Source organism: Hemicordylus capensis, chromosome 5 (assembly GCF_027244095.1).
Source record: "Hemicordylus capensis ecotype Gifberg chromosome 5, rHemCap1.1.pri, whole genome shotgun sequence".
Taxonomy (NCBI): Eukaryota; Metazoa; Chordata; class Lepidosauria; order Squamata; family Cordylidae; genus Hemicordylus; species Hemicordylus capensis.
The window spans coordinates 217,191,191-217,205,420 of record NC_069661.1 but is presented as its reverse complement, the minus strand read 5'-3'; the positions used below and the strand labels follow the sequence as shown (position 1 = coordinate 217,205,420).

At 43.7% G+C, this 14,230-nt stretch overlaps 2 protein-coding genes across 7 annotated transcripts in view; one reads left to right on the top strand and one right to left on the bottom strand.

Moving 5' to 3' along the window:
- Positions 1-23: 23 nt before the first annotated feature.
- Positions 24-11,913, bottom strand: JOSD1 (Josephin domain containing 1). Of its 6 annotated transcripts, XR_008308919.1 has the most exons (7): positions 11,757-11,913; positions 10,209-11,047; positions 4,423-4,551; positions 4,102-4,296; positions 2,041-2,309; positions 1,305-1,386; positions 24-249 (listed from the first exon to the last, which is right to left on the bottom strand). XR_008308919.1 is itself a non-coding variant. In XM_053257377.1 (5 exons), exons 2-5 carry the CDS (start codon positions 10,391-10,393, stop codon positions 2,210-2,212), a joined length of 609 nt encoding a protein of 202 aa, XP_053113352.1. In that variant the 5' UTR covers positions 10,394-11,047; positions 11,757-11,913; the 3' UTR covers positions 24-2,209. The 6 variants fall into 6 exon arrangements, 2 of the variants coding, with proteins under 2 accessions (XP_053113352.1, XP_053113353.1); XR_008308918.1 differs by having other exon boundaries at positions 1,305-2,309; XR_008308917.1 differs by having other exon boundaries at positions 24-1,386.
- A 115-nt stretch (positions 11,914-12,028) lies between these two features.
- GTPBP1 (GTP binding protein 1) overlaps positions 12,029-14,230 on the top strand; it is a 30,043-nt gene continuing 27,841 nt past the window's right edge. Inside the window, exon 1 of the mRNA XM_053257375.1 lies at positions 12,029-12,176. Coding sequence (XP_053113350.1) covers positions 12,090-12,176 — 87 coding nt within the window. The 5' untranslated portion in view covers positions 12,029-12,089. The remainder of the gene's footprint in view (positions 12,177-14,230) is intronic.

Sequence of the window (14,230 nt, the reverse complement as noted above, 5' to 3'; positions counted from 1 at the left end):
GCACAGAAGTAACAGGACACAAGAAGGTTTTTTCGTTTTTAATATTTGGTTAAACAAAATACATCTCTGTAAACAAACCCAAGACAAGGCTATAACAAAATCAAACAAGCAATAACACAGTTATGGGCTTCTCCATTCCCAAGCAATGGGACTGGGCTAGTTCCTTTCCTCTGTTGCCATAACTCTGATCCAGAGGGGTGTGTGATCACATGTTCCCTTTTCCTGAGCTGCTGAACCACACCACTTTCCCTAGGGACAGAACAATGGCATAAATAAAGAGGAGAGAAACAAGTTTTTAAAAAGATATTTGCATATTGTGCACTGGCTTCCATGCAAACAGGGTCTCTCCAAAGTGCTATTTCAGTCAGCATAGAGAATAGTCTTTCCTGCCGAGAATTTTTAAACACTCTTGGAAAAAAATGGCTTCAAGTCAGAAGCAGAACTGCAGGCCTGATGTTCTGCTTGTGAGAAGTGTGTGTGTGTACATGTACAAATTCTGCCAGCTGGTTTTGGTAATTGGAATGTGTAATCCAGAACAAAGGGGAGGGCTTTTACTGTAGTACATGCAAAGAAGAGCCACTCGGTTTTCCATTATATTGCCTAGAGGCTGTCCAGAGGCCAAATAAGATCACTCTTATCTTGATGCTACTTGCATGCTGCATTCAACAGTGATGGAAGTTTAGATACTTGGAATGCTGGCTTAGCAGAAGGTGTGCATCTTGCTCATATTTAGGATGGGCAGGCCAAATGCACCCTTGGAAGTGAGAAGGGTCAGATGCAGCCCTCCCTTTGTGTTAATTGTAAATTGCCCCAGAGCCTGAAATGCTGAAAGATGGGCTCTATTTCTGTGGTTTCAAATCTACTGAAAATGAAGTTGGCAAAAAGCACTAATAATGAAAAATGTAACAGAGTAACCTGGGCTCAAGGAAGAGTCAATAATGCAAGAGTTCATCCTAATCTCCATTTCATCTACAAACTGACAAGAATATACTACACACAAGACCTGGATAAGGTGACAAGGAAAAGTAAGTCAGTTTTCAGCTGGGGTCCTTACTCTTTCACTTATTGGTGGCCGAGCAAGGAGAGAAGAGGGTGATTAATTCAGGGAATTATTCGCCTGCCAATCACAATGGAAGAATGTGGCTCACCCTATGATGGAAAGAGTTTCCTTCCCCACTCCCAGCAGACTCGATGAAACATTCTCTTGACAGGAGCAACAGAAATCTAGCCCTTTGATCTTTTTCCTCCTACCACTTCTTGGAAATTAACATTTGCCCTTCAATCAGCTTCCTAAGGCTTAGTACCTTGCTAAAACTTGACTAGTCTTCCCTTTTATTTCATGATTCCATCCAAAGGCTGCTGCTTTCTTACCTGCTCAGTGAATATCTGCATTACAGAACAAACAAGACAGGAAAAATATATGCAGGCTGTAACCAGATCACCCCACAAAAATACTTGAAACTTTGAAATAAGCATTGGCCATTTACCTCTTCCCCAAGCTACTCAGTCTTTTGTGATCTTATCAAAGTGTGTGTTTATAATAGGAGTATGAGATAGGAAAACCCTAAAACGTCTATAGGGAGTTCCCATGATGGTCCCATTTGGTCTACATATCTGCTAACCTTGGCACAATTACTTTTACAAAAGGGGAATCCACAAGCACCATACCATTGCTAAGAGTATCTAGAGTTTCCTGAGACCCATATCGTTTGCAAATTTCTTCAAAATGTTTTGTTAGGAGACATGATATGGAGGGAACATGCTTGGCCCCAGCCCTCCCCTGAAGGAAAGACACACCATCCACCCAAATGAACTTTGGGAACTTCTGGAGTCAGTAGTGTGCAACCCACTATATAGTCTCTTAAGACCAAGGGAAAGAAAGGGAAAGCAGTAAATTTAAGGGGAGGAGTCCAACACCCCAATCCTAAAGCACACTATGCAGTATAATTAGAAGCATAGACATGGCTCTCTTCCTTCCGTCTCCTCCTCTTCCCCCATGAAGCATCCAACTTCTGTTCTTCATGTTGGCCCTGACGATACCTTGTGGTGCCTTATTGCGCCCCCAGAATGGAAGCTCACACCACCACAGAACTCCAATGTTTGAGAGGAAGAGGAGTCCAAGCACATCCACATTTCCACATCACAGAACATTAGATGTTGGTGGGGGAGAGGGACCAGTACTGTAGTGCGAGAACAGGATGCTTGCAGGTCATGCATCAGCTCTCCAACTCTGATGTGCTTCCACCTCTTCAGGCACCACCAACAGAAGTTCACAATTCTTTCCTCGCAGCTGGTGTCTCAAAAACTTCCTGTAGGGAATGGGAAAATAAGAAGTACATTTCAATGAATATACTAATTTTAAAAGGCTTTGGACTGGCATATCTAAGATTACCTCAGGCAGTTCTCTTCCTCACATCTCATTGTGTTCCAAGAAACTCAAAACCCAGATCCATATACAGGTGAATCCTGGCATCTGCAGGGGTTCTGTTCTCTGCTACAACCACAGCTCCGAAAACAGTGAAAAAGGGCCCTCAAAACGGAACGCGCCCTGCTGTGCTCCATGGGTCTCCAGGTACCTAGCAAAGCTCCCAAAAGACCCCAATCCAGCTTTTTTTGTGTGAAAAATTACATTTTTACAAGTTTTACACAAATGAGTGAAAAATGGCAGCCAGAAATTATCTCGGAGGCCATTTCTGGCCCTTTGAATACATGGATAAGCAGATTTAACCCTTTGCAACCCACCATGTATGCCAAGGTAGGGTATAGATAAGCAAAACAACAGATGTTGGATCAGCAAATAGTGAGGTTCGCCTGTATGCACAAAACTAAGATCACGGCATACAGAGGTACATACCTGGGGGAAACTCCATAATCAAGAGAATTAATTCTACTTTTGCTAAAATTCAAAAGTAAATCAAAACACAGGAAGACCTCCTCCTTTGGGTTGGTTTAAAGTGTGTTTGCATGTCCCTGTGGCAACCAACCCACAGGCAACAGGATTGGGCACAGCAACTAATACTGCTCTTCTAAGGTGTGCATCTTGCTCATACTTAGCAAGATGTGCTCCTAAGGTCAGAGAAAAACTTAGACCCGGAAGCACTGAATTCAAGTCCCATCTCTGCAAAGGATTCACCATGCTATTTCCTCTGCCACAGTTCCTCATCTGGACAATGAAAATAATGACCCCTCTCAAGATTATTATAAGGATATACAGGTAACACACTTTACAATCATTGTTGTATTATCAATTATTGTTTGGTAATATACAATTTTTGTTGTATTTATTACATTATCATATAATAAGTGTTGTATACATGATTACTAGATTTAAAATAGATAAATTAAAAGCTGCCACAGCTGTAGCACCTGGGGCTTGGGAGCAGTGAATCTAATGCATAAAATCCAGTGGTGGCTGGTGAAGCCTGAAGTTGGTGGGGCCAATTTGGGTTTTTTGTCACACCACTCAACACACATACTTTCTGTGGGGGACAACACACTTTTAGATAGCCACTGTATGCCATTGAGAAGCCCTTAAAGATTCAAAGGGTAGTACTATAGCATCTGCATGAAGTTAGTAGGTAGCCAACTGATACTGCTTAATTCCATTGCCCCAATTAACCTACTTCCATGGTTCATGAAATTGTATCTATAAAGAACTTTTAACATTCAGGAATGTAGTATAAATAATATTATTCACCATACTGAACATCAGTTTGCACATTTCCCAAAGATAAAGTCTCTCCTACAGTACACACAAATATAAACACATAGGCACAGCTTCCTATGGTCTCGTAACACGCTCTTCAAGGATCCATAGTTCTTTTACTGGCAGGTCCAAGGACACACACACACACCCAATTTAGCATAGTTTTAGAGGATTTAAACACAGATTAGACAAATTCATAGAGAAACATAGGTTGGTCACTAGCTATTAGTCATGATGGCTATAATGTGAATCATCCAGATTCAGGGGCAGTATACCTTTGAATACAACTAAGTGTGGTTGTAAACCAAACTATGCAGAACAGTTTGTGTGTTCCATTTTACTATGTATGCAGAGGGCAACACCCAGGTAACAGCCTAGGATGGAAGTCAACCCACCTGAGCTCACTTTCACCTCCAATCCATTCAGGCACCTTGAGTTTGGAGTCAAGGTTGTAGTAGGTACCGCCCACGTCCCGGACACAGATCCAATGCTGGCGTTTAAGGGGAAGTTTCAAGGGACCCCAGCAGAGACTTGAGGGCAGATTCATAATGAAGCCCATCACATTAGAAAGGGCAATTACATTAACATCCCTGAACAGAGAGGGAAGAAAGAAATGGTAAGACATTGTAAGGGTCTCACATTCAGTTATAAACCCATCTGGGAAGTAGCTACTTCCATCGATGGAAAGCCTCTCTTTTCACTCAGGTTCGCTTTACCTGCGCTTATCCCACCAAACTGCTTCATAGCCTTTGGTCTGAAGAGCTGCCATGATGACATTCACGTCATAGTTCCCATTTCCCAGCATGCTCTTCTTGTGTGGTGTCACCATGGTATTGGGAGACAACCTGAACATGAAACACATTGCACAAATGTATATAAAGAGAATGTCTGTCTCAAGCAGATTTATTACGTTTATTCCCTGTCCTTCCTTCATGGAGCAAAGGGTTCCAAACATGGTTCTTTTCCTACCATATTATCTGCGAGATAGGTTAAGCTGAGAGAGGGTGACTAGCCCAAGATCACCCAGTGGGCTTCATGGCTAAGTGGGGATCTGAACCCAGCATTCCCACTCCTAGACTGACACTCTAACAACTACACTGTTTAAGGTGGGCCAGACTTGGGAAAGAAGGTGGAGAATAGACAAAATATTTGCTGGTTCTATTGTGTGTTTGTGGCAAGAGACACTGCAATTTTTCCTTATTTATCCCAGCACCAAAGAATTTTGCTGATACAGTAGTCAGGCTATATATCGCATCAGGTCAGTAATAGAAACCTATGCAATGCAAACCTTGGGCAATTTTTCAATTGGATATGACCCAATGAAAAGTATATCTGATAAAAAGATACAATTCGATACAATACAATATCATATTGCATCATAGCAAACTGTATAGTGCAGGGCTTACCTGAATTCAGGAAATGGGCTTCCTTCTCATTGGAAATCAGCTGCCTAAAATGCCATCTTTCTCCCCTGATAATTGCCCCAGGGAAGGAAGCAACATCACAACATTGTGTCCTTTCCATAGGGCATTACTGGGAGGGAAAAAAGACACTTCCTGTAACTCTAGGGGGTGGGCATTCCCCCCCCGCTCAATTTTATTTTATTTATTTATTTAACATATTTGTATACTAGCCATGCTTCCCTCTAAGATGCGAGTATGCATGCACCAACCTCTGGGCCCCCCACAGCTGCTTCTGATGGCCATCCAACTGCCTGGCACCCCTCTGCCTCCTCCCTCCCCCACACCCCAGCTGCGCCTCAGCCTCCTCCTCTGGCCAGAGGAGGACGGAGAGAGGAGGGCAGGTGGCAGCAGCTCCCCACCAGCAGCCCAGAGAGTCTAGAGGTGGGGGCCTGGAGGCAGGAGGAAGCCGAAGGAGGGAGGAGGATGGGCAGTGGCTCCCCCTCCCCAACAGCCCAGAGAGACCAGAGGTGGAATTTAAAAAGTTTAAAAAAATTGCACACATAAATTGTTTCTGTGGGCTGGTGGAAATGGGGGGGGGGGGAGATTCCTGAGAGGTGAGTGTGAGAGAGAGAGAGAGAGAGAGAGAGAGAGAGAGAGAGAGAGTGTGTGTGTGTGTGTGTGTGTGTGTGTGTGTGTGTGTGTGTGTGTGAGAGAGAGAGAGAGAGAGAGAGAGAGAGAGAGAGAGAGAGAGAGAGAGAGAGAGAGATGTGTGCGCACACTGCCTTGATGGTGCTGCCCAGAAAATACCAACCCAAACGTATGCCTCGGGCAGTTTACAATAAAACAATACAAATTACAACAGAAAAAAAGTTAAAATGTTACAACTATTAAAAAACAGTATTCAATTAAAAGCCTGGGTGAACATATGCATCTTAAAGGACATCTGAAAAGTCGTCGGAGATGGGGAGGCCCTTATTTTAGCAGGGAGCGCATTCCAAAGCCTTGGGGCAGCAATGGAAAAGGCCTGTCACTCAGTAGTCACCAGATGAGCCAGTGGCAACTGTAGACGAACCTCTCCCAATGATCTCAATGCCTTGGGAACGGACACAATGTTGTGCCATTGCTTCCTTCCCCTGGACATTATGGGGCAATTGCTAGGGGTAAAAACAGAATTTGAAAGTGTCACCATTGCAGCTGCCAGTTTTCGATTAGAAGATATAAGGAAGCAGTGTTCCCTCTAACAAGGATTCCCAGATGTTCTTGACTACAACTCCTAGAGCCCCTAGCCAAAGGCTACTGCAGCTGGGGATGCTAGGAGTTGTAGTCAATAGCATCTGGGAATCCCTGTTAGAGGGAACACTGGAAGGAAGCCTGCTTCTTCAGTTCAGATAAGCAATGCATCAGAACCAATCTGATGTATCAGCTCAATTCAATGTATAAAACCCTGTACATGAGCAACATGATGCTAATTAATTGATTTATTATTTCCCTGTGTTAACTGCCCTGAGCCATTTTTGGAAGGGCGGTATAGAAATCAAATCAAATCAAATCAAAACACAAACAAACAAACAAAAATAATATGTATTGGATCAAAACCAATACCAGTAATTTGCTTACTGCACGGCCCAGGCATATATTACTACTACAACAAATATTTATATACCGCTTTTCAACAAAAGTTCCCAAAGCGGTTTATACAGAGAATGAATGAATATGGATATAGTGCTGTTCAACTAAATTTTGCAGAACATTCAACAAGAGACAACAACACTTCCAGACAAAGCACCTTTAACCACACTAAACAGATGCAAAGGTCCTGGTAGAGACCTTATCTGTTAAAAATTTCAGAGAATGTTTACACGTTAGAAAAAGAGAGTCATCCTTACATTTTAGGCAAAATGATCTAAGAAGAGAGATTCTCGTGTTAAAGAGCGCAAAGCTTCTACAACAATCATAAATCAAATATTAGTTTTATTTATGTATTTATATCCAGCCTTTCTGCACTGAAACACACTCAGATATTGCCTGAACAAAGCCAAGTAGGTCATCTTGGCCTCAGTCACAAGAACAGCTATATGTGGTGTTCCAATAAGATCAAATCTGTAATTAGGACTGATATCTGGCACTTGACTATCCTCAAACATTTACCATGAAATTATCTCCCTCTCCAGAGCCAGATGACATTTGTTCATCCATGATTACTCTGGAGAAATCAAGGGCACATTGCACTTCTTAGAGAGGGTTAAGAAGGTACAGATCTATGTTTTGAATGGGGTGGGGGGGTGGCTTAAAACTCATTTCAGAAGCTTTTGGTCATAGAGAAGTCTGTGTGATCCAAGACTAGTTAGCAAAGGCAAGAGAAGTATTAGATGAATGTGGAAAATGTTTTGTACTCTGGCAGGGCCCAATGTTTTGCAGGCTAGTTAGACAAATACTTCTGAAAGCAGAGATGTGGGGTACTCTCATTCTTATTTTTCCATGGAAAATTTTCCATTTCTTTAAGTTCACTGGCCAACATCTAGACTAGTAGTGAACATGTTCAGCAATGCAAGTTCCAGACTAGCGATGCACCATTGCTTAAAGAGGAGAAGGGGTATTTTTTGCCCGACTCCCCTTCTTTAAAAGCCTGCTGTACACCACCAAAATATGCCCCTGAGAACTGTGCAACCCTCAGGGACATATTTTGGTGACACACAGTGGGCTTCAGAGGGAAGAAATCAGCAAAGATCACCCTTTCCCCCTATCAAGTGACAGCACAATGGCAGTCTGGAACTTGCACTGTTGCAGTACTAGTCTGGATGCCCATCACTGTTTCATAAAATTTATTAGTAATAGTGAATGTCATATTAGCCAATGTCATATTAGGTAAATTTGGTCATTTCAAAATTGAAACAATGTTTTTCAGGTGATTATCCCGAGGAAATGTGTGAGAGAGGATAAACAGAACCATGTTCACTAGGGATATGCACGGTTACCGGCAGGGGCGGGATAACTTTAAAGGGTAAGGGAGGGTGCACTTACCCCTCCCTCTGCTTTCCCCCTGCTGGCGCTGGCTGGAAAACCGGTCCAGCAGGGAGGCAGTGTACCTCCCTGATGCCCCGTCCGCTCTTTGGACCAGAAGTAAACAGAAGTAGCGAGTGCACATGTGCACGTCGAACAATTCAAACCGGCCAGTGTTCGAACCTGTTTGGAGGCCCGTAAAAGAGACTCCAAACAGGTTCATGCACATCCCTAATGTACACCACACCATTCTGTGCTGCTTGGAAGAAGAGCAGGGTATACATGTAAAAATAAATGTTTTATTAATGTATTGATTATTCCAATACAAATAATTTCTTTCCCCCGATGCTTTGAATTTGTTTCAGTATAACATTTACATTTTATTGATTGTTTTTATTTGCTTCCTCCCCCAAACATTTCAGTTCAACTACTTGGCCACTTGAAAAACATTTGATATTCAGCCCAGGAAATAAATATTAGGTTGGTTTTTGTTTGTTTTTAACTAAATAAACAGGTACCATAACATGCCAAATCTGTTTAGGACATCAGGAAAACTTCCATAGTAAACAATTCTGAGGGTGGGGTGGTGGAGCATATTTTAGACAAATGAGGACAAAACCTGCATGGGGAAATTTTCCAGAATTCCAGAAATTTTTCCAATTCAGTTTTCCAGAAAACCCACATCTCTGTGTATATAAGTTCCTCCACATTTAAACAACCTCTATTTTTCAGCTCCTGGAAGCCCAAGACAGAAACACAAGGGAATCCACCACTATGTGTTCTCTCTTAAATTAAGGCTCCTGAGAGCTTAGTAGAACACAGAAAACTCCCACAAGAACACCATCACTCTGCATAAACAACACAGGCTATAAACTACTGCACTGGCTATATTATGTGATTTCATTTTCAACAAGAGCTTTGAATCACCAAGTCATAAAATATTGCCTGACTTACAGCACAATCTTGTGCATTTTTATTCAGAAGTAACCTCTCCACCAATTTTTTTTGCTGGAGAGAGACAGGAATAATAGAGCACACTAGTGTGGAATCAAAGGAGCAGGTACATTTGATCCTCTGTAGAAGCAACTTGTGAAGTTGAAGGGCATTTATGTGTGGTGGTGGTGATGTTAGAAGAAAGATAGGAGGGTTTCCAAAATACAGTGATTTCAAAATAGCCCATGGAGATTAGGGATGTGCACAGAACTGGCGGGTGCCAGTGCGACGGGAGGGGGCGAATGCCTTTAAGGGCAGGGGATGATGCACTACCCCCCGCCGCGTTTCCCCCACTGGCACACAATTTCAAAAAAGCCCGTTGAGGCAGCAGCGTACCTCCCTGCCGCCCCATTGCCCAGATATACCAGAAGCGCCTGCATGTGTCATGCACATGCACACGCACCCAACGCATGCAGGCGTGTCTAGTATTTCTGGGTATATCTGGCAAATGGGGCGGCAGTGAAATACGCTGCTGCTCCAATGGGCTTTTTGGTGCATCCTTCCCTGCCCTTAAAGGTGGACCCCACCTCCCCAACCCTGCCGTCAAACCTTCAAGCCGGCCAGGGTTTGAACCTGTTCGGAGGCCCGTAAGAGGGCCTCTAAACAGGTTCGTGCACATCCCTAAAAGAGATGGGCTGCCAGTTGTAACTGAAGGGCCACCACACACATCAAATGACACTAGGGGTTGTGTTTAACACTGTGTGTACACAGTGGGAAAACTGCAGCTGATTCTTGGCTCCGCAAGTCACATGCAACTTCCCCCCCGCCCCTGTGAACATATTAAAAACATGTGTGAAGAGGCCCTAAATGGATTTAACTTCTGGGTTAGAGGCTGGAATAGACAAGTTGTTCCCTAAACAAAAACATCCAAAATTGTATTGCTATTTACTCCTTAGTAAAACCAGATCCAATTAAGCAGAATAACCCATTCAAAAACTGGCAACATCACTGGCAGAAGAAACCCATCCAGAAATTAGTGTTATCATTCAAGATATGATTATTTCCCCTCATCCACTCCACAAAGAAGCAAAACAAAACAAATCCAAACAAAAAAACCAAGGCACCCCATAAAAACATTAACAGTGGCAAAGTTAAGTTCTTCTTACCTCTGGAAAATCTCCTGTAGCGTATCTCGTGTGAAGGCATTGCCATCCTGGAAGACATTATTTAGGGCATGGAGGGCACACAGCTCCCTGCGTTGTTTTTCATGATAAATACGCACAGGCATCAGCTGTGGTGATTCTGATGATTCTGATTTGGTTTTGTCACCTTTCCATGGCACACAACTCATTTTTTCGTAGTGTAGGATGCGAAGGTGGGAAACAATGGTTTGTGAAGTCTTTCTCCGCACACAAAAATTAAAGAACTAGCCCCTTTTACAGACAGCTCACATAAGTGTCAAACCTGCTGCGGCTTTAATGATTGTCTTTACTGGATGGCTGCAAAAGTAACTTAAAGATCTGAATCATTTCCCCCCTTCCACCCTCCTTCAGCTTGCAAGAAGCTGCCCTTTGTATATTCCACTCTTTCTCTTGTTCTCCCCTTGAAAATTATGTTTAGAATTTACATGGCCTTAACATCAGAATGTCAAATGGAATTTATCACATCGCTCCTTTTCCTCCATTTCCTTTGGTCAATGATGCCACTAAGACAAAGATCCACAGCCTACCTCTGATAATATACTCAAACTCAAAAATATAGGGGGAAAGTGTGTAATTAAGCAAGGGCAAGTGTTTGTTGTCCAAAAGGAATACAAGGGTCCCAGAGCAGCATCATTCCATCAGCAGCTACTCCCAGAGTAGCATCATTCCATTCTTGAGGGAGCGGTTGTGTCCCAAAACGACCAATGCCAAGAGGTAGGGAAGTGCCTCTTCCAGGACAGGAGGAGAAAAGCAGTTCCACCTTCACTAAACAGAAAACTCAGTTGCCAACACTTCTTGTGTGCCTGACGAAGAAAGAACAGATTCAATTAGGCATGGCATTTCACACACCCCAAGGCCAAATACAGAAATTTTAAAGTCCCCCCAAAACAGATTTCTAAAGCTATTTTGTATACTCCAACAGGAAAATTACTACAAAGAGCTCAGGGGCCTGCCTTGCACCACTCAAGACTAGCAAAATCCCCTTTCCCTTATCTGGGAATAGTGACTTTCCTCGTTTCTTCACTGCATAGCCTAGCGTGCCCCTTTCCCAACGTCCAGTGTGGCCATTAAGCAATGCATGCATGGCTCAGAGAGCAAGAGGCAGCTGAGGGAGAGGAGTTTGCAATCACAGCCATTCGGGCCTGTTCTGGAGCACTGCAGTTGTGCAGTCAGCAGGGCCTTGTAAACAACCCTCCCCGCTGTTGCTCTTCTGTGGGTAACGGGGGGAGACGAGCTGCTTATGGCAGCTCCTTCTATGCGGGGAGAGGCGGTGAAAGTGCTGGGATAAGTTGAAGTGCACCAGAGGTTGCGGGAAGGCGAGAGAAACTCCCCAGGATGGTGTGTGGGGGAGGGAAGATCTCGTGCAGGGGGGCAACCCCACAAGCCAACACAGAATGGGGAAACCTCCTTCTGCCCCCCCCCGCGCCACCCAGGCGGGCCCCTTTGGAGCGAGGGGAAGGGAACGGATCCCTCTCACGCACGCGCCCTCCTCTTCGCCCCCGCCAAACTCACCCGTTATCGGGCCCTAACCTGCTTGGACCAACAGCCAGCCACCCGGCAGCCAGCGCATGCGCAACCGTAACGGAGCCTTTGGCAGACAACGCGCGCCTCTGCGCGCGCGCGCTTGTTAGGCCGGCCCCTGTGCCGCCCCTGCCTACGTCTCAGGAACAGGGCTTCCACGTGATGTCATAGAAGGTTCTGTCTTATCCTGGATGGACATGGGCTCAGAGGAGGGCTTTCGCGCGCTCCCTCCCGTAGCTCTCCGGTCGAGCGCCGTGTGCGCTCCAGTGCCTGTGAAGTAGGACGAACTGGGCCGACTGGGGCTTGGTGTGCCCATTGAAAACAATGGTCCTAGAGCAAGCCCGCCCGCTTCTGCAGAGGATTCCGTTGCAACTGTGTTTAAACGCCAGAGTGTGGGGTAGACAAGTCAAGGTTAGGAACATAGGAAGCTTCAATATACTGTATATTGGTCTATCTAGCTCAGTATTGTCTGTACAGACTGGCAGCAGCTTCTCCAACGTTACAGGCAGGAGTCTCTCTCAGCCCTATCTTGGAGATGCCAGGGAGGGAACTTGAAACTTGCAAGCATGCAGATGCTCTTCCCAAAGTGCCCCGTCCCCTGAGGGACACAGCACTGTGTCGCCTTACAATGCTGACACATGTCTCCCATTCAAATGCAAATCAGGGTGGGTCCTGCTTAGCAAAGAGGGCAATTCATGCTTGCTATCACAAGACCAGCTCTCGTCCCATGCCTTCTACTGGGCTAGAGTTGAATATCAGTTCCAGGAGAGGTTCAAAAGTCTCCTCAATCAGGAAGCCTGCGGAGCGCAGTAATTTTGGAGTGTGTTGTCGTCTTTCAGCTTGGCCTACCTCAACGGGCTGCTGTGAGGATAAAAGGGTGGGGCATGCCGGCTTTCTTGTAAAGCTTGGAAGGTGTGTGTGTTTAGTGTATATACAGTATATACTCATACTTCCATAATAAGTTGAAAGTACATCCTTGTGTCAGTGAGTCATGCTTTTCATTTGCACTCAGTTACATTTGGTGCTTGACATTGGAACGTACTTGTCCCTGGCACTGAAGATGTCCCACAGTCCACACCGTGCAGGCAAATGCTACCAAAACATGTTCTTATGGTGCATTGAAAGCAGACAACTTAACACAAATATTTTCCTCTCCATCAGAGTGCTATTAGTTTCTTGCCACAGCAACTTTATTATTTTATATTTACAGCAAGATGTGTTAGACACAACAAAATTTTAGAACTGAAATCTTTACAATGTTTTGATCAAACCCTTTGCAGCCATGAACGGTCTGGAACTGAAATTTCATAAACAATTTCTTTGCCAAAATGGCAGGATATATTAAATGTACTTGCAAACAATTACTTAGGAATGAAATCCATGCATTAGTAAAACATTATTAACCCATTCCCAGCCCAAACCAGAATGGTCTGAATGATTCATTAAAACTTAAACTGATAATTAGGAATTCTAACTCTCTGACTTCTTCTCTCAATATTGGAGAGATGGGCTACAAAATAGTCACCAGATGGCATCTTCCACCCACAGATTTGGCAGCCATGAACCTGGAATACTCATCTCAATGTTGGCAGGGCTATGAAAAGAAAGTTGCCTTCTACCATCAGTGGTGGTCCTGTTCCTGTTTTCAAGTTCTGGATGAGAGTTTAGGATTACGTATCAAAAATCTTCAAGAAGGATGTCTCACATAATCCAGTTAACTACCTATTGGGCCTACCTCTTTGAGATCAACTAAATTGCTCACAAAACTCTTTAGCCTGCTAACTATGGCAACAAAGTTTATAACTGTATCCAGATGGAAAAACAGAGGGCACATACTCATCAGAGACTGGCTAACAAAAGTGTAGTCTTTAATGTTTATGGATAAAATATCTTCACAACTTAAGCAAGAAATGCAAGAAAATCAAGACATATTCTATTATGCAAGATTAGGACCTTTCTGGAACTAAATGGAAGATGGAAAAGATCCAGTCTATACATCATCATAATTAAAACATATATGCATAGTAAAGAATATCAAAAAGCAATAGGCATACTTCAAAGATAATGACAGCTGGTGATAAGGGAGGGGGATAGTTAGATAAATTATGAAGGGGAGGGGAAAATCAGGCACAGGAATATATACTTCTTGCTTCGTTTGTTATCTGTTGGGTGTTACTGTGTATTGATTATAATTAAAATTAATTTTAAACTCAAAACAATGCAAAACAAAAACAGCAGGATGTATTGGAGACACTTGAGAACAACATTTTAGAATGAAAAATTGCTCAACTTTATACTTTCATCAACTGAAGCAATAACAGAATGGACCAGAATGGGCTGGAATGACCCTTTGGCAAAGGACCATTCTCCTACTATATTTCTTGACAAAGGAGGACCATTCTGTTCTTTGGTTTCTTGCACAGTTTGCCCATTAGTGCGTGGTGCCTGGGCCCGTAGGAGGGCCT